Here is a 21,447-nt window from a genome sequence, read left to right as displayed (position 1 = left end):
ATGTTAAGGCGGGTGCATACCTCTTCAGTATTAGACAGCTTGCTTACATGGTCAAACAATGTACATTTTCCTGTTAGGTATTTTGTCTGCCTCAACCCCTCTTTATCCTATATGTATTTTATTGTAGTACACACAAGACAAGATTGCAATGTGTCACGTATCACACGAGATAGAAGCAGAAAAATTAAAATAGATATATGCTGACAAACATTTAGATAAAACTCCAATGTGATCAGCAAATTTATCATGATATGTCAAAGTTGTATCAAACGTTACATAGACGGTGACTTATACTAAGTTAATGTTGGTCAAGGTCATTGACACGTCAACTATACCGTTAAAATAAACAGAAAAATGTAGCCACAATGTTAATTTGGGTCAAAATAAACTAACAGAATACAACTGCAAATTTATAATAAGACATATTATAAAATACTCTGCGACTTTGTTCATGTTTTTTTTCTAAGTTTTGCCCAGTTTTCAATCTTTTCATGTATACCTACCGTTCACATAGGAGTTAGTCGTTCAAGTTATTGATCCCTCAACAAGTAAACCTGCAGGCTGGGCACTAACACAATGGAACTTCAATTATTAGTCAATTTTATATTTAATATTGTGTCAAAAATGGTTTACTAACTCACCCTGCAGGATGACAAATAACAACTAGAATGTACTTTATTTTAATATAAAATAACATTTAAAATCAACCGAAAGCATCTACATATATACCTTTATCTGATTAGGATTTTACTATACACCTTTCTCTATATAAAAAAAATCTATAGGGACAAGAATAGATTGCCTAATGGAGCATGTATTTCACTCATTCCAAATTGTTTTTGCATTTTTCATATTCATATTAATGTTACTGAAACTAACAAAAAAGTCAACCCCACATCTACCCCCTGGCCCATGGAAGCTACCAATCATAGGAAGTATCCATCATCTTGGAACCGCTCTTCCCCATCAACGGTTGCGCGAGTTAGCCAACAAATTTGGACCGTTGATGCACCTGCAACTCGGTGAACTTTCGGTTATAGTTGTGTCTTCACCTGAAATAGCAAAAGAAGTCATGAAAACTCATGACTCAAACTTTTCAGACCGACCTTATATCTATGCTTCTAGTGTGATATGTAATGGTGCTACAAACCTTACTTTTGCACCGTATGGAGACTTTTGGAGACGCGTTCGCAAGATTTGCAGTCAGGTATTGTGGAGAATATATTAGTTATGGTTATTGTTATATAACTAATTACCATAGCTGGAATATACTCACTTTACATTTGTACTGATATAAATAGTTGATCAAAAATACACAATATCTAACGGGATTTTCATTATTTTATATTAGGAGCTTATGAGTCCGATGCGCGTCCAATCGTTTGGGCCCACAAGGGAAGAAGAAGTTTCAAAGTTTATCAAATCTATCAAAGAACATGTAGGATCTCAAATCAATCTTAGTGAAAGAATTTTCTCATTAACATATGGGATTACAGCAAAAGCAGCATTTGGAAACAAGTGTAAAGATGAAGACTTATTTATCGCGCTTGTTAAGGAAGCTTCGGCTGCAGCTGGAGGATTCAATGTTTCAGATCTTTTTCCTTCTTCAACATTGCTTCCTTTAGTGACTGGATTTAAGGTAAAAATTGAGAAGATACGCGATAGGTTTGAGGAAATTGTTGGTAACATTATTGAGGAACACAAGACCAAAAAGGCGGATAATAATGTTGGTGTTAATGATGAAGATGAAGATTTTGTGGATGTTCTTTTGAGATTTCAGAAGTGTGGTGATGTCAACTTTCCCTTGTCTGTAGCTAACATCAAAGCAATCATCCTGGTTAGTAAATAACCTGCAGTTACACAAAGACCAGTAACATATCACACGGTCGTATGACATGGAAAAAATAGTCATACGAGGTCATATAATGTGTCAAATTGGTACATCATACAGGCCACAATATTTTATACATGCATATGAGTTGGTTCGTCAAATTTAATGGCCCGTATAATATGGTACAACGACACAAAAAATACTAATAAGATAACCAGAAAGATAGGAATTAGGAAATAGATATTGATGTATTATGATTTATGTGTTACTTATAATACTTAATTCTATGTAATGCAGGACATATTTAGCGGTGGGAGTGAAACGTCTTCTACGACAGTAGAATGGGCAATGTCGGAAATGCTAAAACACCCAAAAATATTGGAAAAAACACAATCCGAAATAAGGAAAGTTGTCAACGAAAGAAGAACGATCGATGAAACAGGTATTCAAGAAATAATGTTTTTAAAGTTGGTCATTAAAGAGACTTTAAGATTACACCCTCCAGCACCTTTGTTACTTCCTAGAGAAAACAGAGAGAAATGTGACATAAATGGTTATCATATACCAGCCAAAAGCAAAGTTATAGTAAATGCATGGGCTGTTAATAGAAACCCGAAATGGTGGAAGGATCCTGAAATATTTAATCCTGAGAGGTTTTTAAATAACTCAGTAGATTTTAAGGGAGTTAATTATGAGTATATACCATTTGGTGGTGGAAGGAGAGTGTGTCCTGGAATATCGTTTGGATTAGCGAATGTTGACCTTCCGCTTATTAAATTGCTCTACCATTTTGACTGGAAATTGCCTGATGGAATGATAAGTGAAGATCTTGACATGAGTGAATCGTTTGGTGTGACTGTTAGAAGAAAAACGGACTTGCATTTGGTACCTACAGCTTATTATCCTTTGCCTGCATAAAGCTCTCATGTATATTGCTAAAGATATATAAAGCTAGAATCATATCTAAGATAATGATTGTAATGTTTGTTAAAGTTAAGCTAAACCTCCTTTGTAGGTATCACAAATTCACAACTCACAAGTATTGGTTTGAATTTTGAATAGTTATGGTTTGAAACTTTGAACCGTTGTGTTAGTTAGGCTTAGGATCCTCACACACCATTTTTTTCCCTATACGGCTCGTATAGGGATATACAGTCGTATAACACCTGAATCGTGTCAGTTTGTGTATGATGTTGTTGGTCATCGTTTATAGTGCCTCGTAGGGCCGTATAGACAATTTTTTTGAAATTATTTTTTGATGACCATATGACTTTAACATCATATGTAGCCTTCATCGTATATACAATATTTTTGATTTTTTTTTTTTGATGACCATATATTTAATATATGCACTTTATGACTTTAACGTCATACATAGCCATCATCCATATATATTATCTTGTTTGCACCGTAGAATTATGTTTTATATTGAAAAGTTAAATGATATGATATTTTAGAATAAAATAAATTGTCTATTAATATTTATATAACAAGCTTGGCTAAGTAATTTGTAGTTGTGCCCGAAGAACATTAGTTTAAGGTTATATTATGTTACATTTTATAATAGTCCATACACAATAGTCTATACGGGTCGTATAGCACTATAAGGTTGTATAGGCTTGTATAGTCAGTCATTTTCCGGCAGCGATTAACATTGGTCAAAAGGTAGTCTGTATAGGTTTTATGGTTTGTCGGGAGCAATACAAGTCATTCAATGCCTATACAGCTTGTAATCTTGTATACGGTCGCATAGGCTGCAAAAAGTTGTTTTTTTGCTCTGTCATTCATCCGTACCCTATACGGCTCGTATAAGCTTATACGAGTCATATAGACATGTGGGGGTGGTGTATGAGGATCACATCCCGTTAGTTATGAAATCTAGCAACTGTAACTTGACAAATGTGTATATGTTTAAACTTTTAACATGTAAGTTGTTGCAAAAAAAACAGATGTATGCGTGTAAACTTGTAGCATGCAAGACTAAACTGTTAAAAGGACTGATTTGATGATAAGAGAGGTGCTCTCTAAAGACACGGTCGGTCGATGTAGTAATCACATCACAAAATAAAGACATGTTTTTTAAACACAAAGACTCGCTGGTGATGATAAATTTTTGTTCAAGGTCCCATAAGCATACATTGATAGCAAATGCTACTTAAAAACAATCAAGAAAAGTATTTTTGAAAAAACAAAACCCAAAAAAGTCGATGAATTTGAAGCCTAAGGCAGTAAGGCACTAAGACTTATATAAGTGGTAGCCAATACAAACTCGCATTTTTTGCATCTTTAGTAACAACTCAGGGCGTACTTTAATTAACTTTGACATCATAAGCAAATAAATCAAAGCACAGTGCATTCAAGTTCAAAACATAACCATTAACACATTGCAGTAATCCAACCATAACTGAAAAACACGATAAAATAAACGTCATTCCAGTACAAAAACAAAGCAAAAAAGTACGGTTTTCCAAACAAAACTCAACTACAATGTCTCCCAAGATGTTTCTGAAGAAAAAAGTAAACTTAAGCAATTGCATCTAAGAAAGCTCTTCCTGGTTGACGGTTTGCAAGAGGTCCATGGCATCCCAAAAGCTGTTACAATAAACCAATCATAGTTATTGTTCATCAATATACAAACAAATATTAACTATAAAACAAAAAAATGCATTGTCAATATAACTACCTTGGCATTAACACCATCAGAAACAATACGGTTCTCATCAATATACAAACAAATATTAACTATAAAACAAAAAAATGCATTGTCAAAATAACTACCTTGGCATTAACACCATCAGAAACAATACGGTTCTCAGACTTCCACTGAAGATAATCAGTACGGCTAAACTTAGTGAATCCCCTGCAATAAACAAGTAACATTTAATCCATTTCATTCAAACTAAAACACGAAATAAAACATAAAGTCGTATGATTAAACAATCAAAGTCATACCACTTCCTGCTGACAATGATCTTTTGACGACCAGGGAACTTAAACTTAGCACGTCTAAGAGCCTCCTGAGCATGCTGACCGTTTCCATCTTTGCACCTGACTGAAAGCAGTACCTGACCAATGCTAACACGTGCGCAAACACCCTGTGGTTTACCAAACGCACCCCTCATGCCTGTTTGGAGCCTATCAGCTCCAGCACACGACAACATCTTGTTGATACGAAGCACATGGAAAGGATGAACCCGGACCCTCAAATGGAAAGCATCTTTTCCTGCAAACTTGGTCATGTACTTGTTGCAGGCGATACGTGCAGCTTCAAGTGCTTCACTAGAAACATTTTCCTTTTCCCAACTTACCAAGTGTACACAGTAGGGGAACTCGTCAACACCTTTCTTCTTCATGCCAACATCATAGATCCTGATCTTTGGGTCGGGGACACCACGACAGTATCGGGATTTTGGGTATGGCTTGTTCTTGATCTGGCGGTAACATCTAGCAGGTCCTGTAACATGGATTTGAATGTTAAAAATATCGTTTTATTTGCATATGGTTAAAATTAGATTGTGAAAACATAACTTGTAGAGGTCTTGCATCATTATGATATATAGCAACTTCAATAAAACAGCATTGACAGTAACACAAGGATAGATTACCAAAATACACAGGAAGCAAAAACTTATCACATAAAACCTTTTAACATAAATAAAAAGTAAATACACTATGCAATATCATCATCAAAAACAACTAACAATATCAGTTGAGCATAAAAATAACAAAGTAACAGCAAATTACATCATCAAAACCAGATGTATATTTAGCAAGCAGCATTTCACTAAAAAGGCAAAATACAGCTAACAATAACAATAAAGTATATGAAAATAACATAAACACAAAAAATTGCACAAATAGAACCAGCAGTACATTTAGCAAGCAACAATTCACTAAAAAAATAAAATAATTTTTCAAAAACACAATGCAAGCTCAAAACAATAACTAAAATCATGAAGTCATTAGCAACTAAAAAATAAATATTTTTAAACAAACCTTAAATCACACTGCACAAAACAATAACAAACCCCAAATGCATCTGATAATGATCAATTTAACACAAAAAAATTGGATCTTGAATAAATTAAACCACAAAATACATCAATAACAGCATAAAAACAACCAACAAAATGATTTGATTAGCTACAATCGAAAAGGACCAAAACCTAACATTTCAGGCTAAAAACACAACTTAATCCCACAAACAATTAACAAGTTCAAAATTTTATAACAAAAAAACAGCAAATCACAATACACAAAACAAATAACAAACATCAATTTCATCTGGTAAAAACGACAAATTCTACTAAATCAATTGCATCTCTAATCAATTAAACCACAAATCCTAACAATTCAAGCTTAAAACAAAACCTAATCTCACTAACAAGTAACCAAATCAAGACTTATCATACAATAAACCGCCGCAAATCAACAGATGATTGAATCTGAAATCAATTGAAAAGATGTATCAATTAGACAACTTACTTCTTCCCATGGCGGTAATGAGGTTTGTTGCTGCCGGCTCAGTTCTACCACACAACCCCTAGACTTATCATGCGAAATGCTATTTATAGCATGGGGCAACAAGGGGTTTGTATCATTGGGCTTCCATGGGCCTATGCAATAGGTTTCTAATTTGTATGGCTGTGTAGCCCGGATATGATTCACATGTTATAATAATATAAAAGTTATAAATTATACTGTACTATACGGGTGCCCGCGCTATGCAGCGAGAAATACATACCTTTGTAATCATATAATAAGTTTATGAGTATTCGTTATTCGATTTGAAACCGAAAAACGTCAAACCGGTCTTTGGTTTGATTGACCGTTGATTTAATTCATTAACTTTTGGCCGGTCGTTTTCAATTTTCAAAGGTCCGTTTCGCTTTTTTCGACGACAAAAACCAGTTACTGATGGTTTGACTCACAGTTTAATTTAAAAATTATCGTAACTAGACCGCAAACACCCTTACGTAAAATGTTATTTTTTTAAATGAAACAAACTATAACAATATGATACTCAAATTAAAGAGAAAAACATGCTCGTTTTTATGGTGTAATTTCTTTAAAAAAATATTAGCGTATGAAAAAGTTATTAATGTTTAAAAATCATGAGGGAGGTTAAGTTAAAAATGAAAATAAAAATAATATAAGAGTGAAAGATCAAGGATCATAGTTGTAACTATTTTTAAAATTTACAAAAGTTAAGCAAAGTAAAGGAGTCAATGTTGTAACTATTATGTAATAACCGTATATGACTTTTTTAGTTGACAAGTTTGCCCTTATCCTAGATGCATTAAAGGTTGTACCATGTATTGATTGACTTGTAAATCCCTTAAAATTAAGGTGTCTTAATTTGCCCTCCTTTTATACATTATATATAGTATAGATAAAGGGGCACAAATCAGGTATTTTCAGGAACCATTTATAGGTGTGGTCAGGTATTAACCGGATTTGTTAGGAATTTACCAGGTTTTGGGCCGGGTCAGTCCGGTTTTGACTGGGTACATGTGGAACCGGTACTTGTGAGTCAGGGTCGGATCCGGTTTCCGAGTCTGATTTTTCTAAGGAACCGAAACCCAGCTTGTACCCGCGTGTCATGTAAAAACTGGTTTCGGTTCGGGTCTAGTTCTAGATTTTTGCCCACCTCTATTGTAAAAAGAAGAGAAGATTTTTCATGAGTAAATCAGTAAAGTTTGAGTTCTCTAACCACTTTTATTTGTAGGTTTTTTTTATACGGTTGAATAACAAATTTATAAACATGAAAGAGGTTATAAACTTTTAAAAGGTGGTGCATTAGTAAACACTGGATCATCTGCCATAAGACGTCTAGCGTTTGAATTTTGTTTTCACTTGATTTTCGTTATACCAATATATCAGTTTGAAATTTTGAATCATCTCGATCATATAAAGCTTGTAAGTGTTATATTATTTTTGTTCATTTTGTACACAATTATTTTATTTCTTCTAATAGCAAGTGAATCAACTTCCTACATACACATACACTACAGAATAATTCGTGCATACTTTTTATACCATAAAACTTTCATTACTTACTAATTCATTGTAACCACTATAACTCTATTACTGTTTCTTATAAAAAGTCTGATATTATGGTTTTCTTAACCTGCAAATTTGAAAGGAGATTGTATATGAGTTTCCTAACTTTTTGTCGCATGAGTTTGAAGAGAAGTTGCAATCAATTGACCAAATAACGATTTGAACAACCAAAAAGTAATACAGTATCTTTTATGGTGGGATTTGTCTCCAACGTTGTCTTCTTTTTTTTTTTCTCTTTTCGTTACTTAAAGGTCATTTGGATAAATGGTAGGCCGCTAACTTACCCAATCATCTTCATCCAACAGTATTTATTATTTTACAAAAGTAATCACTCAATTATCATGGATTCATGGGTCAATAGGTGTTTAATGTCTTACTTTATAACATCACAGATGTAATGAGCGATCGACCCTTTTTTTTCCCTTTTACTCGGTCTCTACGACTAAAGGAAGATATTACTTCTTGCTTCAATAACATGTTTTACATCATAAAACCGGGCCATATACCAGCTAAAGACGAGGGTTCCTCACTTTATCTAATGGTCTAAATAAGGTAACATTTCGTAAACATAAATGACATGTGGAATGAAATGCATCTTTATGAGAGAATGAAAAATGGGTGTTTGGTTTGTCAATTTAATGGAATCAACAATTACATGACGAATTTCATTTCATCAAAACATTTTCTTCGCACCCTTATTCATTTTCTTTTTCACTCTATTCATCGTTGACCTTATTTTCTCAACACCACAACATGACCGTTGTGTGACCACCACCGTCACCCCCCCCCCCCCCCAACCACCACCACCACCCTCACATGACCACCCTTTTTGCCGACGCCGCCACCTCCTAACTGCTCTGAGCACCCAGTCACTACCACCATCATCATCATCACCATGAACTCGACTTTTACTACTCGGTTTTTTGGTTAGCAAATATTTTAATTTTAGAGGATTTGGTGAGTTTTGGCAAAACAAGATTATATAAAATAGAGATAATAACAAGATAATAAAACGGTGTTGCTTTATGTTGGAATCAACTTGGAATAAATTAACGAGTTAATATTAGTTACGTGATATGTTTGTCATGTCTGCATTCTGCATTACACTTCAATGGATTGTGTTCTTGGGGAATGCCCTGCCCAAGGTATTAATATTAATGGAGAATGGGTGTCAAATCCTATGATCGTAAAAGATACGGTGTTCATTTTTTTTGCAGCAGAGTTTGAAGAGCTAGAAGCATTGAGACCATCTCTGAATTGTCCACATTTGTCGATGTTGGACGAAGCCGAGGCTGATCCTTTAGTTCAGGCATTTTCCTGGTCCGTGGTTAAAAAGCAGTGGTCTGGGACTATGACGAGGATAGAGCTCCGGGACATTATGGTTTTTTATTTTAAATTTCTTGAAAGGTGTTGGGACTGTTTTAATTTTTTAAGAGTACTTGTTGAGAAATTTCAATGATTTTCTTTAGTTCCGGCTAATAAACTCATGAGTGCCATTTCCCGTTTATAGCTTTAATTCTAAAAGTAGAGGACCCCTTGTGTTTATGTGATATTATTGACTCATCATGTGTGTAGTATTAGTAAGGTTGTCTAAAGGTCTTGGTTTGTAGAATTAAGAGGGTGATAAGAGAATTGATTTCGAAAAGCAGTCGACTTTTTTTTACAAATAGAAGCATATTGGATGGGCCTCTGATGTTTAATGAGTTATTGAGTTGATCTCGTGGTTGCGGAAGTCTAATAAGCAAGGTATAATATTTAAAGTTACATTGATAAGGTGTATGATTGATTGATACGATCCTATTATATTATTTTTATTATTATTATTAATTAGTTTATCTTTTATTTTTATCCTTATGTTTCCTTATTGTTTATCTTTTTCTTTTTTTATGTTTTTGTTTTCCTATATACTGTAATCTCGTTTAAGAAAAAGAATAAGAAAGATTTATTATTTTAAGTCTATATTCTATTATTCTTGAATAAACCGTATCAATGATTCACTAAATTTGGTAGTTTTTGGATTTAATCATAAATCAAATGAACTTCTCGTTTGAGTATTCTTGAACCAGGTTGCAATCAGTTTTGGTAAACATGTCACCTACACTAGAGTATACTGGTTACCATGGGCTTAGAAAGGTGATCTGTTGTCTTCATTTCTATTTATTATTGCTATGGAAGTGCTATCCAGAATCATGAAACGGACGACTTCTTACGGAGCTTTTTTTTGGGTGGGGGGGGGGGGGGGGGGTTGAATTGTACTTAGCCATAACAAGTAGTTGTTAATACATCTCCTATATGTCAATGACGTTGTATTTACCAGTGATTGGAATGTGAGGAGCGTGTTGATTTTATGTTGGATTCTTAGGTGTCTTAACTTACAGAGATGTCAGATGTTTGGAACATGCGTGGATTCAATAAAGTTACGAGCCATGGCATGTGCGCTACTGTTTCGGGCAGGTGGTTTCTCGTTTAAGCACCTCGACCTTCATGGTAATATGAATTTGTTAAAAGCTTGGGATCCAGTGTCGAGTCACGATGATTAAGTCGGTTTAATTTATTTTATGTCAATCGGACAATGATTTGATTAGATCCGGCATATTCAATTGACACCGTCGTTCGTCTAAATAAGGGCAATCGACGATAAACGGAATACTCAATTACATCCCGGAAATGATTTCCGTCAATCGATGAGTAGATCCATGTTAATTGTTAATCAGATCTTCACTTTGATGGTTGTTTTACCGTCAATCGATGTTTTTTCTGGTTAGTATTTTATATTGTTAGGATAGTATGTTTAATTATCCTAGGTTAGTATTTTATATTGTTATGATAGCATGTTTAATTCTTAATCTTAATTGTTAATGTTAATTAATATTTTAATTGATAATTCCTATGTTTCCTATGGTTAATAGTTAATATACAATTCATTCCAGATTTCAATTAAATTAATTAAATGTTAAATTTTTTATTTTTAATGTGTCATTGATTCCAATTTTCAATTAGGGTATTTGTTAAATTTTTAATGTGTAATTAATTGATTCCAAACTACAATTATAGTATTTTGATTTTTATTTTTATTTATTCATATCATTAATAATACCTAACAACTTTTCAAAATCGGAATTTGAATTCGTAGTCAACTTAATGTCTAATTTTGTAAACATTAATTATAATATAATTGAATTTATATCAATTTGAATTCGTATTCAACTTAATGTCTAATTTTGTAAACATTAATTATAATATAATTGAATTTATATCATTTATGACTTATGAGTTATTATGATTTTGTTAAAAATAAATCCCTAATTACATTATGCAAATTAACTATATTTATTAATCGGTTATTATACAAATCCCAAATATATTCTTTAATTTTACTATATTTATTAGTAGCAAAATAAGTTTATATCAATATCAATTACATTTTTTGAAATCCCTGATTGTATTATCTACATTAACTGTATTTAGACCTTTCCTTTTTTTTAACAATTCAAACTTTCTAACAAATACTGTTTATCTATATATACTATAACCAGAATAAAGAGATTCACACACTTCTCACTTACTTACTCTTCGATTCATATTTGTATCATTGTCAACATTTTTCATTTTCTTTCATACGGATAAATATTTTTTTAACTCATCTAAAAGTTAATTAATGAATCTTGAATCTTTGCTTGAATTGTTTATTTGTTACACGACAACATGGCAGCATTAAACATTACCATGTTCAACGGTTTGGATGTTTCGAACAACGATTGTGTACTGAAGGTTCGTATACTCAGACTATGGCGTTTGAAGAACAACAATAAACCAGGAGAGGACTTGTCCATAGAAATGATTTTATCTCTCTCTCTCTCTCTCTCTCTCTCTCTCTATATATATATATATATATATATATATATATCTCTTGCGGTTTAGCCATTTTTGCCGACTTTCTTTTCCATATTTTCCGGTAATGTATTTATTCTACGCTAATGGTTGATTCTTATGTATTATTATCTATTGTCATTGTCATTTTATTTTCTTTGCACTTTGTTGTTTGTATTGTTTTTAATTCTAATATGATTTTCCTATAATCTGTTTAGGTTTTACATCAAACTCCAAAATTCAAATTACATGTTGAAGTTTCTATAACTACTCTATCTTTCATACAATGAATTGTTCATTTAGGTTGTGATTAAAATTTCTCTAATTGCATCTATCCACCATTGGTAATTCTAACTAGACCAAAATATATGTATTTATTTTTAATTTAGCCGGAACAGTATATTATGTAACATTAATTTAATATCTATCATTTCAGGTTATAGCGACCCAACTTATAAAATAGCTAATTGTCTGGAAGGAGTATTTGATGGAAAACTGGTTTTCTTTTTGTACAACAATGGATATTAAGTTACGATTATTTATGTATTTATGTAGGTTACACAGTTCATGTAAATTAAATCATTTTTAGATGATCAATTTTTATTTTGGCTGTTAACACGTGTGAATCTAATCTTGAAACTTCTATCAATTGTTAACATATGCGTTAATTTTATTTATTTTTTATTTTTTTACACGACTTATTTTCCAGTTTATTATTGGCTTCTATTTATTTATGTTTTTATAATACCCTTAATTTATTCTTAATATTCATAACAAATTTAAACCCTTTTTAAATACGGAATTTGACTAAATTTGCAACAAACCTTTAAAGGTTTCCATACTCTTCAATCTCATCAAGATTTTCATTTTTTATATTTGACCATTTTTTGGTGTTTCAAAAGTCATCATTTTAATGTTTCAAAAGTCAAAAACATTTCGATAATTTTTGAAAGCTTTCTAATTAACCAATTTTGTTTTAAATTTTACAATTATGTCTAAATTATATAGTAAATTAGTAAAATACAACCTTACTTTTTTGATTTAATATATCTAACTTTTGAGTCATTGAATGTAATGAAACAAAAGTTAAATTAAAAATTCATTTATAATAAAATATACATTTATTTATTTATGTTTTTATATAATACCCTTAATTTAGTCTTAATATTCACAATAAATTTAAACTTATTTTAAATACGAAATTTGACAATCTTGCAACAAGTCTTTAAAGGTTTTCATTTCTTCATCTCATCAAGGTTTTCATTTTTTATATTTGACTATTTTTTAATTATCCATAAATGTTAAAAATTAATGTCTAAAATAAACCCCCTATTTTAATGTTTCAAAAATCATAAATGTTTCCATAATTTTTGGGAGTATTTCTAGATAACCGATTTGATTATAAATTTTATAATTATATCTAAATTATTTAGTCAAGATTTCTCAAGCTGTATAGGTAACATATTTGTGAGTTAATATGTGGAGTTGGCGACTGGGTTACTATTGCGTTATTATTCATATTTTGTTTTTAGGTATTATAGATTTTTATTATATTGTAGTTATTTTTTTTTGAATGATCAACAAGTTATATTGCAGCTTTCAAACTTTCAGTCAATTATTAAAAGTATTACCATAATTATATAGTTATTTATGGGCATATAGATGTATAATTAATATAATTATGGTAACATTTAATATTTGATTTGACTTACAATAATGATTTCCTTTATTATATCAATATCAATATTTGATTACTTATCTTTTACGTTCATAAATGTCTCATATAATATTATTGTTACAGGATTTTAATACTTTCAAAAAAATTAAAATTAATCAAATCATTAAGTGATTTTAAGATTTCTCAAATTTTGACATATATATTTTTTTATTTCTAATTTTATTTTTACTTTGTGGTTGATTTTTTCTTTTTATGGTAACAATGTCTCAAGTGGATTCTTAAACATTCAATTGACTTTCTTTATATTATTTTTGTGATTGTATTTAAATGTGAAGGCTAAAACAAAAAGAGTTTAAGGATCATAACAATGCCTGCATTCTTATTTGATCATTTTCAAAGAAAGTTTAGTGAGTAGTTCAGTAAATGAAATATTATAATTATTAGCAACGACTTACTCAATATTTATTTTTGGATACATTTCAAAAACATAACATTTATATAAAATTATTTGGTTTATATAAGTAAAAAATTCACAATATATTAGCATATATTTATAACTGACATTTTTTTATAATTTTCTCCCGTGTAGTACACGGGTCACTAACCCATAACCTACTAAAACATATATTTTTGAACGTTTTTCTTAATGTTACAAAGTTTTTGGGCATGTAACATATGAATTAAATAGATTTTACATGTTATTCTTAATGTATTTTTTTGGTTCATGGTTTAAGTTATAAAGATGATTGAACTTGTAATTTTATTCTTATAAATACCTTATGATTCATATATAATTATATTTTTTTAGAAATACAACATTTTACAATTCATTATAGTGTATAAAATAATATATATTTTCCACATGTGTGGTAAACGGTTCTTTGATTTACTAACCCGTGTTGAACATTTCCCTTTTTATTCTAAGATATTTTTTTTACAACAAAATCTTAGTTTTTGTAAAATTATATTTTAAATCCGTGACAATATTTTTTTTCGAAAATATCATTTTTATGCACACAAAATGTAATATAATAATATCGGTATGAATTTTTATTTCTATAATAAATCACACCAAATTTTGGTTTGACACTTTGAATTAATAGTAGATAAATATATCAAAAACTTATTAAAAAAATCATAAATAAAGATTATTATACGAAATAACTGCATTTACGTATTGTATATCATAATTTTCACGACTCAATGTGGATATTTAAAACATCATTTATTATTTTCAATATTTTTTATGAACAATGTATTATTTTAACACATAATCATTTTCTTACGTAACGACTTAGAATTAAGTTCGGAAATGTTAGATAAAGAAATAAAGAATTACTTGAAGATAATGTTGGATTCTCAAAATCTTTTGGTTCAAGAATACCGTATGGTAAGCGATTGTTTTAAAAACGATCCCGGTATGGATTTAAAGTTGTGCATTATTGGAACAAGGCAAAAAGATGCACAGACTTACAATCTGTCAAAAATTTCTAAAGTTGCAGCGTTAATCGTTGGTGATATTGGTGACACAATAGATTAGCGCGATACAATTGTAACGACTCAAAACAGATCTCTAGCAAGAGTTGGAATATATATGAGAGACCCCTTTTCTACTTATGGCCACCAATATGTTGTTTTATCAATAGTGAAGAGTAGATATTGTATTAAAATGCATATTTTGAAAAAGTAAAGTAAAGTTACAAACAAGACAACAAACATGGTTTATAAGGAAATATTTAGCAGTTTATGAATTTTTAATTTTTAAAGTTTTAAATTATGTTTCCAAACAATGTTTTATGAATATTCTTTTTAGTAAGTTTTTGTTTTAAATACCTTGTTTACCTAGGAATATGAATTGCAATTATATCAAATAATTCTCCCAATAAACATATGAAACAAACTTTTATCATTTTAAATATGTCTTTAGTTGACGATTTATATATTCCATCCGTGTCGTACACTAGTCAATAACCTAGTTAAAAACGATTAAAAAAAACATTAAACCGCCCTCACGGAGCCCCAAACCGTATGGTTTTAAAACATTGAAAAAAAAAACGATTCACATGATATCACATTATTCAAAGACATGATCATGAATTTGTAAATTTTAAAGTGTCAAACTGTTAATCACATTGGTGTTTTTTTTTTCGAAGTCGAAAAAAGGTGACGATTCCCAGCGTTACAACCACGCCAACTGCGGGGCCCACCATCCATCTATCCCCTCTCTCCACACATAATATAATAACAATAATAATAATAATAATAAATAATAAATAAGTAAATATAAATATAACAAAACCCTAACATTTCACTTTCCCCTCTTTCTTCTTCTCTGATACCATTGGCTGGCTCTCATTTCTATCCATCCGAATTCAGCACCTTCGGTTTCACATCTTCAATCTTCAGGTCATCCATTCATTCATTTATCTTAATCTAATCAGACTCTATTTGTAAAATTCTTATTCATTTGTGTATATTAAACAACAAATCAGCACAGATCTTTCAGTTTTGTTTGTAATTGTTTGAATTTTGGCGTTGACTGAGCTGTGTTGTTTTGTTGAAATTAGGGTTTGGTGTTGTGCTCTCACGAGGAGGCGTGAGAGAGAGAGAGATAATTAATTAATTGTAGCTTGTTGTTGTGATGGCGTCGAAACGGATTATTAAGGAGCTCAAGGATTTGCAGAAGGATCCTCCTACCTCATGCAGTGCAGGTTTAATTCATTATTTAATTAATTACTCGCTAATTTTTGTTTATACATGTAGTCGTCAATTCCAATTATGTATAAACGAGCTACTCGAGCTCGGCTCGTTTTGACTTATGAGTTGATATTTTGTTCTGTTCTAAAGATAGAGCTCTGCGTTATTAATTAATTTATATACTGTTTTAAATAGTTTTAATACTTTTGAGAAAATATTTATCGAGCCTAACCTCTGTCCGATTGTCTGAGCATGTGTAGTGCCTTGACTTACGACAACTCGAGTGAGTTGCTCGGTTATAATTATTGTACGTTTTTAATTATTTAAGCTAGGCCTTTAACTACACTACCTTGAAAGAGCCAAGGCTTGAGCTCAGCCGTGCAGTGTGAAGTTAATACATATAAGTTCAAAAGAGGTATAACTTTAAAATACACTAGGCTCGTTAAAGTCAACAAGGGCTGTAGTTAAAAGAGCTTTATTTGAGGCCTGGACTCGGCTCATTTTGTTTTGACTTCAGAGAGACCAAGCTCGGCTCGCTTTGAGCTCTTTTTCTAAGGCTCGAGTTTGGCTCGTGAGTCGTTGTTTAAAGCTCGGGCTTTGGGTTGTTTATTATTCATTAATTTATTTATACACGTTTTTAACTATTTATATATATTTTGAGAAAAATTATAAATGAGCCTAAGCTCAGCTCGAGTGCTTGCACTACCTTAAATGAGCCAAGGCTTGAGCTCGGCTGTGCAGTGTGAAGTTAATTCATAGAAGTCCAAAAGAGGTAAAACTAAAAAATGCAAAAGACTTGTTAAGGCTTGTTTCAAGCTCTAATTCTAAAGCTCGAGCTCGTTAGTAGTTTTTTCAAGATCAGACTCGGCTTGTTCATTATGTATGTATTTAGTTTTAATACTTTTTTAATTACTATATATATTTTGAGAAAAATCTTTAACGAGCATAAGCTCGGCTCGAGCTCGTGTAGGGCCTTACACAAGCCAAGACTCAATAACTAAACGGGATTTTTTTAGGCCCGGGCTCGGCTTGTTTTGAGCATTTTATCGATCTTATCTTGAGTAGTCGGCTTGTTTGCACCCCTTAATTATGACTTAATCTTTGCTTAATATGCTATTATGCTGCAACACGTTAAAATCTGTTCTGTAGCTGATAATTAGCTGTACATATTGCAAGTTCACCAGCTTAACAAGTGTAATCAGTTAAAATCACTTTGTAATTGCCTGTTTGAGTAGTGAATGTAGGGTTTTAACTCCATGTGTGATCTGTAGACATAGATGAACGTATGGTGTTTATTTGAGCATTTGGATATCATAGAACCATTGAGTACTATCTTTTTCAGCTTATATTAATATTTGAAGATGCTGATACTGTTATCTGTTTTACAGAATATATTATTTGTTGATGTGATAAGCTCACAAGTTGTGTATATTACTTTGCAGGTCCTGTTGCTGAAGATATGTTTCACTGGCAAGCAACAATAATGGGACCCTCGGATAGCCCATATTCGGGAGGCGTGTTTCTTGTTTCAATTCATTTCCCTCCTGATTATCCTTTCAAGCCTCCGAAGGTAGTTTTGATGTGTGATTTGTGTTCTGTTTCTTAATATTTTTTATTATTTTGAATGTTAACTAAGATATGTTGGTATTCAGGTTGCATTCAGGACCAAAGTTTTCCACCCGAACATCAACAGCAATGGTAGCATTTGCTTAGATATCCTTAAGGAGCAGTGGAGCCCAGCTTTAACAATTTCCAAGGTTTGATATTATTATTCAACAAAGTTTTGTGTTTTTTATGGAAGTGTCATATGCGCTTGCAATGTCAAGATTTTTAAATACTACATGCATGTGTGTCTATACGGTATCTAAAAGCCATAAGTTGTAGTCTCGCAAGTTACTATAAATACTGTAGTGCTTCATATATTAATTTATTTTTATAATATTTTAATCTAGTTTTTATATAAAAAATTTAGACAGTCCAATGCATAAAAAATTTACTTTTCGTGACTTTCAACACAAGTGACCCGTTAGAAATAAATATAATTCGAACCAACGTTTCGGTCCTTTCATAATCAACCTGTTGATACGTATTTGAGTCAAAGCTGCCACCTTTAATTTTATTGCATATGATTTTGTGATTTCATCTTTTTTATCACTTGTTTTTCTATTTTTTACATATTTTTAGCATGACCAAACATAAATCAAACAAGTGTTGACATAGGCTTGTAAACGAACAGGGCATGTTCGTGTTTGTTCATGTATATTTTATCAAACGAACACGAACAAACGAGCAGGGTTTTTTTGTTTGTGTTTGCTGGTTAAGAAACTGAGTTTGTTCATGCTCGTTTATCAATAGTGCAAAAGAACAATCATAACTAATCGTAGATGAACACACATAACCAAGAGAACACTGATTAAAAGTAAACATGAACATCAATTTGTTGGCCCTAAAAGTTAATAAAACTAGTTTAAATTTTAATAGAATCAAAAAATTACAAACGAACTTAAAAAATTGTAAGCTGATGAACATAAACGAATGAATTAGATATGTGTTAGTGTTCATTTATTTTAGAATATTGTTTAGAAGTAGTGTCTTTGTCAGGTTGGTAATCACTTGGGAGGCTGACTTTTTCTTATAATCATAAATATAGCAATTAGTATCGGTGAATAAGTTTTTTTCTAGGTGTGTAAGTGATGTTTTAGATAAGGGTGTGAGTCATAAAATTTAATTCTATATGATTTAGGCAAATAAGAGTTAGTTCTGTTTGGTATTGCCTGATAAAGATTAATTCTGTATGGTATTGGCAAATAAGGGTGAGTAGGCAAGAATAGAGTTGACCTTCATTTGCCAATATGGTATAGAATTAACACTTAGGTCCCGTGTTTGCCTATACCATATAGAATTATGGTTTTTGATTGATACCATTCTGAAACGTCAGTTACCCACTTGAAAAATACTTATTTGCCAATACTAATTTCTACTAACGTATATATGATTAAAAGAACCCCCCCCCCCCAAAAAAAAATGGTTTAACATGAAAAACACCCTAGTTGTAATAAAATTTATTTATTCAACTAAATGAACAAAAACAATTTGGTTATGCTCATTTGTTAGCATAAACGAACTACCCGCAGAACAGTACACGGGTGGTTCACTGAATGTTTGTTTACAGACCTAAGTGTTGATGTGATATGCAGGTGTTGCTTTCCATTTGCTCCCTGTTAACGGACCCAAACCCTGATGATCCGTTGGTGCCTGAAATCGCTCACATGTACAAGACGGACAAGTCCAAATACGAGGCGACTGCTCGTAGCTGGACACAGAAATATGCCATGGGATGATTGCCAAGAGTCATCCGGGGCATGTTTGAACGATTGCTGGTGGGTGCTTTCGTTTTCAATCTGCATGCTGTGGGTGATGGAATCATAATAATAAAAATCTTAGTAAGAACTCTGTTTTTCTTCTTCTTCTTCATGTGTTTGGCAAGACGGTCTGCTTTAATTTGTGTGTATTTGAATCGGAAAGAAAGTGGGGAAATCGTACTGTAATGGTCGGTTTGCTTATGAATGTGTCCTTTTGTTTTGTTTGGTTATTTTATTCATCCGTAACATGTAGAACGAAAAAAATGTTTAGTTAAAATTCTTAACTAAGGCTAGACTGGACTGGACTAAACTGCTAACACACGACAAAAAAGGGTTGAAATCGGTTGCTGAAGATGAGAAACATGCAATCACTTCAGTTGGTTGCAAAACTTAAGTTTATCGTGTTCAATCATCTACAGACACATAATTTATCTTGATCCCGTGATTATTTAGACGTGCACAATATCGGGTTTTTTTAAAACCCAGAATTGGGTAGGAACCGGTTTTGTTGTCATCGGGTATAGAATAGAAACGTTTCTAGTCACGATCCGGACCTGACCCGCTGGAGTAATATGGGACCCAGTGGAACCGGGTAAGGTAGGAACCGGGGCCTGGTTTTACGTAAAAATCGAGTACATCGATTTTTACAAGTATTGTTCCGGATATATAGCCGTTTTTGACCGTTGGAACCGGTTTTTTAACAATGTACACCTTACACACTTACTATAAATAGCTATGTAGTGTGTAAAACTTGTTAAAACATTTTCAAAACTCTAAAACACATTTTAAATCACACTTAAGCTTAAACCGGCAAATAATGGCAAGTAACGACGACGTTGTTATAGTCATTGAAACAACACGATGCTCTGAGGTTTGGGTTCATTATGATTTGTGTCATGACCGACTCACAAAAGATGGCCCGGTGCAAGTATTGTTCTAAATTTCTGAAAGCGGAGTCGAACTCCACCTTACGCAAACATTTTAATAAGTATTGTCGTGAGAAAAAAAGTTTGGATGTCAAGAAAGCGGAAGCGGGAGAGTCGTCCGACTCTACAACTCAAGCACCTATCGCCGCCGGTAGCAACGTTTAATGGTTGTAGAACGCGGGATCCAAACGACATACCTTGTTTTTTATTTTAACTTGTTATGTTTAATATCGTCATGTTTAATAATGTTTGTAATATGTGTTTTTTTTATAATAAAATGTTCGTCGTTATTGTAATCAATTGAAAAAGTAACAAAAAATAAAACATGACTTATAAGAAATAAAAAATTACTAGTAATAAACAAAGCAAAACTAAAAATTACTTGAAATTTGATCGTGTTACAAATTATTTTACTAAAACAAATAAAAATTACAAGTCTTCTTAGTCTTCATCCTCGTCTTCTTCACCACCCGAATTCCCAGAAGAAAACCCTTCCTCCACATCCTCATTATGAATATGATGCGCTATTGGTATTTCGTCTTCAAAATTTGCCTTGTGTTGTATACGATCCACCGCTTCCAAATGATCCTTTATACAAATGCAAACCTCTAAAGACTCGGGAGTTAGTTTTGTTCTTCGCACACCTTCGGTGCCTGTTTCCAACACGCTATTATTAAATGCCATTAACCAAGGTTTTTAAATTATAAAAATACCCGTTTTCTTTTAACGATCAACAAAGTCCGCTCGTCCGAGTATTTCTACTAAAAGAAAATGTTACTCACGTTCGTGATCGCAGATAATTCTGGTGACCCAGTCCACCACCAATTCCGGAGAAAACTTACTATAGTAAAACATATAGCTCACGCACGACACGTTACAAACAAAACTTGAGCCGATGACCTTATTATAGAAAGTCACCAGGGTACCAGTAAAGCAGTTCATATAAACATATATTTGCTTAATAGAACCGGCTTTTAAACCAAAAAGTAAAATAAAATTTAAATAAATATAAATGCTACA

At 32.0% G+C, this 21,447-nt stretch overlaps 3 protein-coding genes across 4 annotated transcripts; 2 read left to right on the top strand and 1 right to left on the bottom strand.

Annotated features, from left to right (window-relative positions):
* The first annotated feature begins 532 nt into the window (after positions 1-532).
* LOC143591688 (desmethyl-deoxy-podophyllotoxin synthase-like) lies at positions 533-2,766 on the top strand. The gene is made up of 3 exons (XM_077071828.1): positions 533-1,207; positions 1,352-1,837; positions 2,129-2,766. Exons 1-3 carry the CDS (start codon positions 806-808, stop codon positions 2,747-2,749), a joined length of 1,509 nt encoding a protein of 502 aa, XP_076927943.1. The 5' UTR covers positions 533-805; the 3' UTR covers positions 2,750-2,766.
* Positions 2,767-4,186: 1,420 nt separating this feature from the next.
* On the bottom strand, positions 4,187-6,381 carry LOC143591677 (large ribosomal subunit protein uL16-like). The gene is made up of 4 exons (XM_077071821.1): positions 6,317-6,381; positions 4,784-5,285; positions 4,610-4,691; positions 4,187-4,423 (listed from the first exon to the last, which is right to left on the bottom strand). The coding sequence occupies exons 1-4, from the start codon at positions 6,324-6,326 to the stop codon at positions 4,355-4,357; spliced, it is 663 nt and encodes a 220-aa protein (XP_076927936.1). The 5' UTR covers positions 6,327-6,381; the 3' UTR covers positions 4,187-4,354.
* A 9,438-nt stretch (positions 6,382-15,819) lies between these two features.
* On the top strand, positions 15,820-19,725 carry LOC143593606 (SUMO-conjugating enzyme UBC9). 2 transcript variants are annotated; one of them, XM_077073189.1, is made up of 5 exons: positions 15,820-15,840; positions 16,009-16,153; positions 17,582-17,709; positions 17,792-17,896; positions 19,337-19,725. In XM_077073189.1, exons 2-5 carry the CDS (start codon positions 16,084-16,086, stop codon positions 19,478-19,480), a joined length of 447 nt encoding a protein of 148 aa, XP_076929304.1. In that variant the 5' UTR covers positions 15,820-15,840; positions 16,009-16,083; the 3' UTR covers positions 19,481-19,725. The 2 variants fall into 2 exon arrangements, with proteins under 2 accessions (XP_076929304.1, XP_076929306.1); XM_077073191.1 differs by having other exon boundaries at positions 15,829-15,848; positions 16,010-16,153.
* The last annotated feature ends 1,722 nt before the right edge of the window (positions 19,726-21,447 follow it).

Source organism: Bidens hawaiensis, unplaced genomic scaffold, assembly GCF_021521415.1.
Source record: "Bidens hawaiensis isolate Kalapana, Puna unplaced genomic scaffold, B.hawaiensis_p1.1 tig00001685_1, whole genome shotgun sequence".
Taxonomy (NCBI): domain Eukaryota; kingdom Viridiplantae; phylum Streptophyta; class Magnoliopsida; order Asterales; family Asteraceae; genus Bidens; species Bidens hawaiensis.
Note: the sequence above shows the minus strand (reverse complement) of the source record. Positions and strands in the feature narration are given on the sequence as shown.

Bases quoted from the DNA above. Each gene is read 5' to 3' on its own strand.
- LOC143591688 (XM_077071828.1), top strand. From the start codon at position 806: ATGGAGCATGTATTTCACTCATTCCAAATTGTTTTTGCATTTTTCATA. The intron at 1,208-1,351 runs GTATTGTGGAGA...ATTTTATATTAG, and splicing joins TTCGCAAGATTTGCAGTCAG to GAGCTTATGAGTCCGATGCG. The intron at 1,838-2,128 runs GTTAGTAAATAA...TATGTAATGCAG, and splicing joins ACATCAAAGCAATCATCCTG to GACATATTTAGCGGTGGGAG.
- LOC143591677 (XM_077071821.1), bottom strand. The intron at 4,692-4,783 runs GTATGACTTTGA...TGTTTATTGCAG, and splicing joins ATCATTGTCAGCAGGAAGTG to GGGATTCACTAAGTTTAGCC. The intron at 4,424-4,609 runs GTAGTTATTTTG...TTATTGTAACAG, and splicing joins CTGATGGTGTTAATGCCAAG to CTTTTGGGATGCCATGGACC.
- LOC143593606 (XM_077073189.1), top strand. From the start codon at position 16,084: ATGGCGTCGAAACGGATTATTAAGGAGCTCAAGGATTTGCAGAAGGAT. The intron at 16,154-17,581 runs GTTTAATTCATT...ATTACTTTGCAG, and splicing joins TCCTACCTCATGCAGTGCAG to GTCCTGTTGCTGAAGATATG. The intron at 17,710-17,791 runs GTAGTTTTGATG...GTTGGTATTCAG, and splicing joins ATCCTTTCAAGCCTCCGAAG to GTTGCATTCAGGACCAAAGT.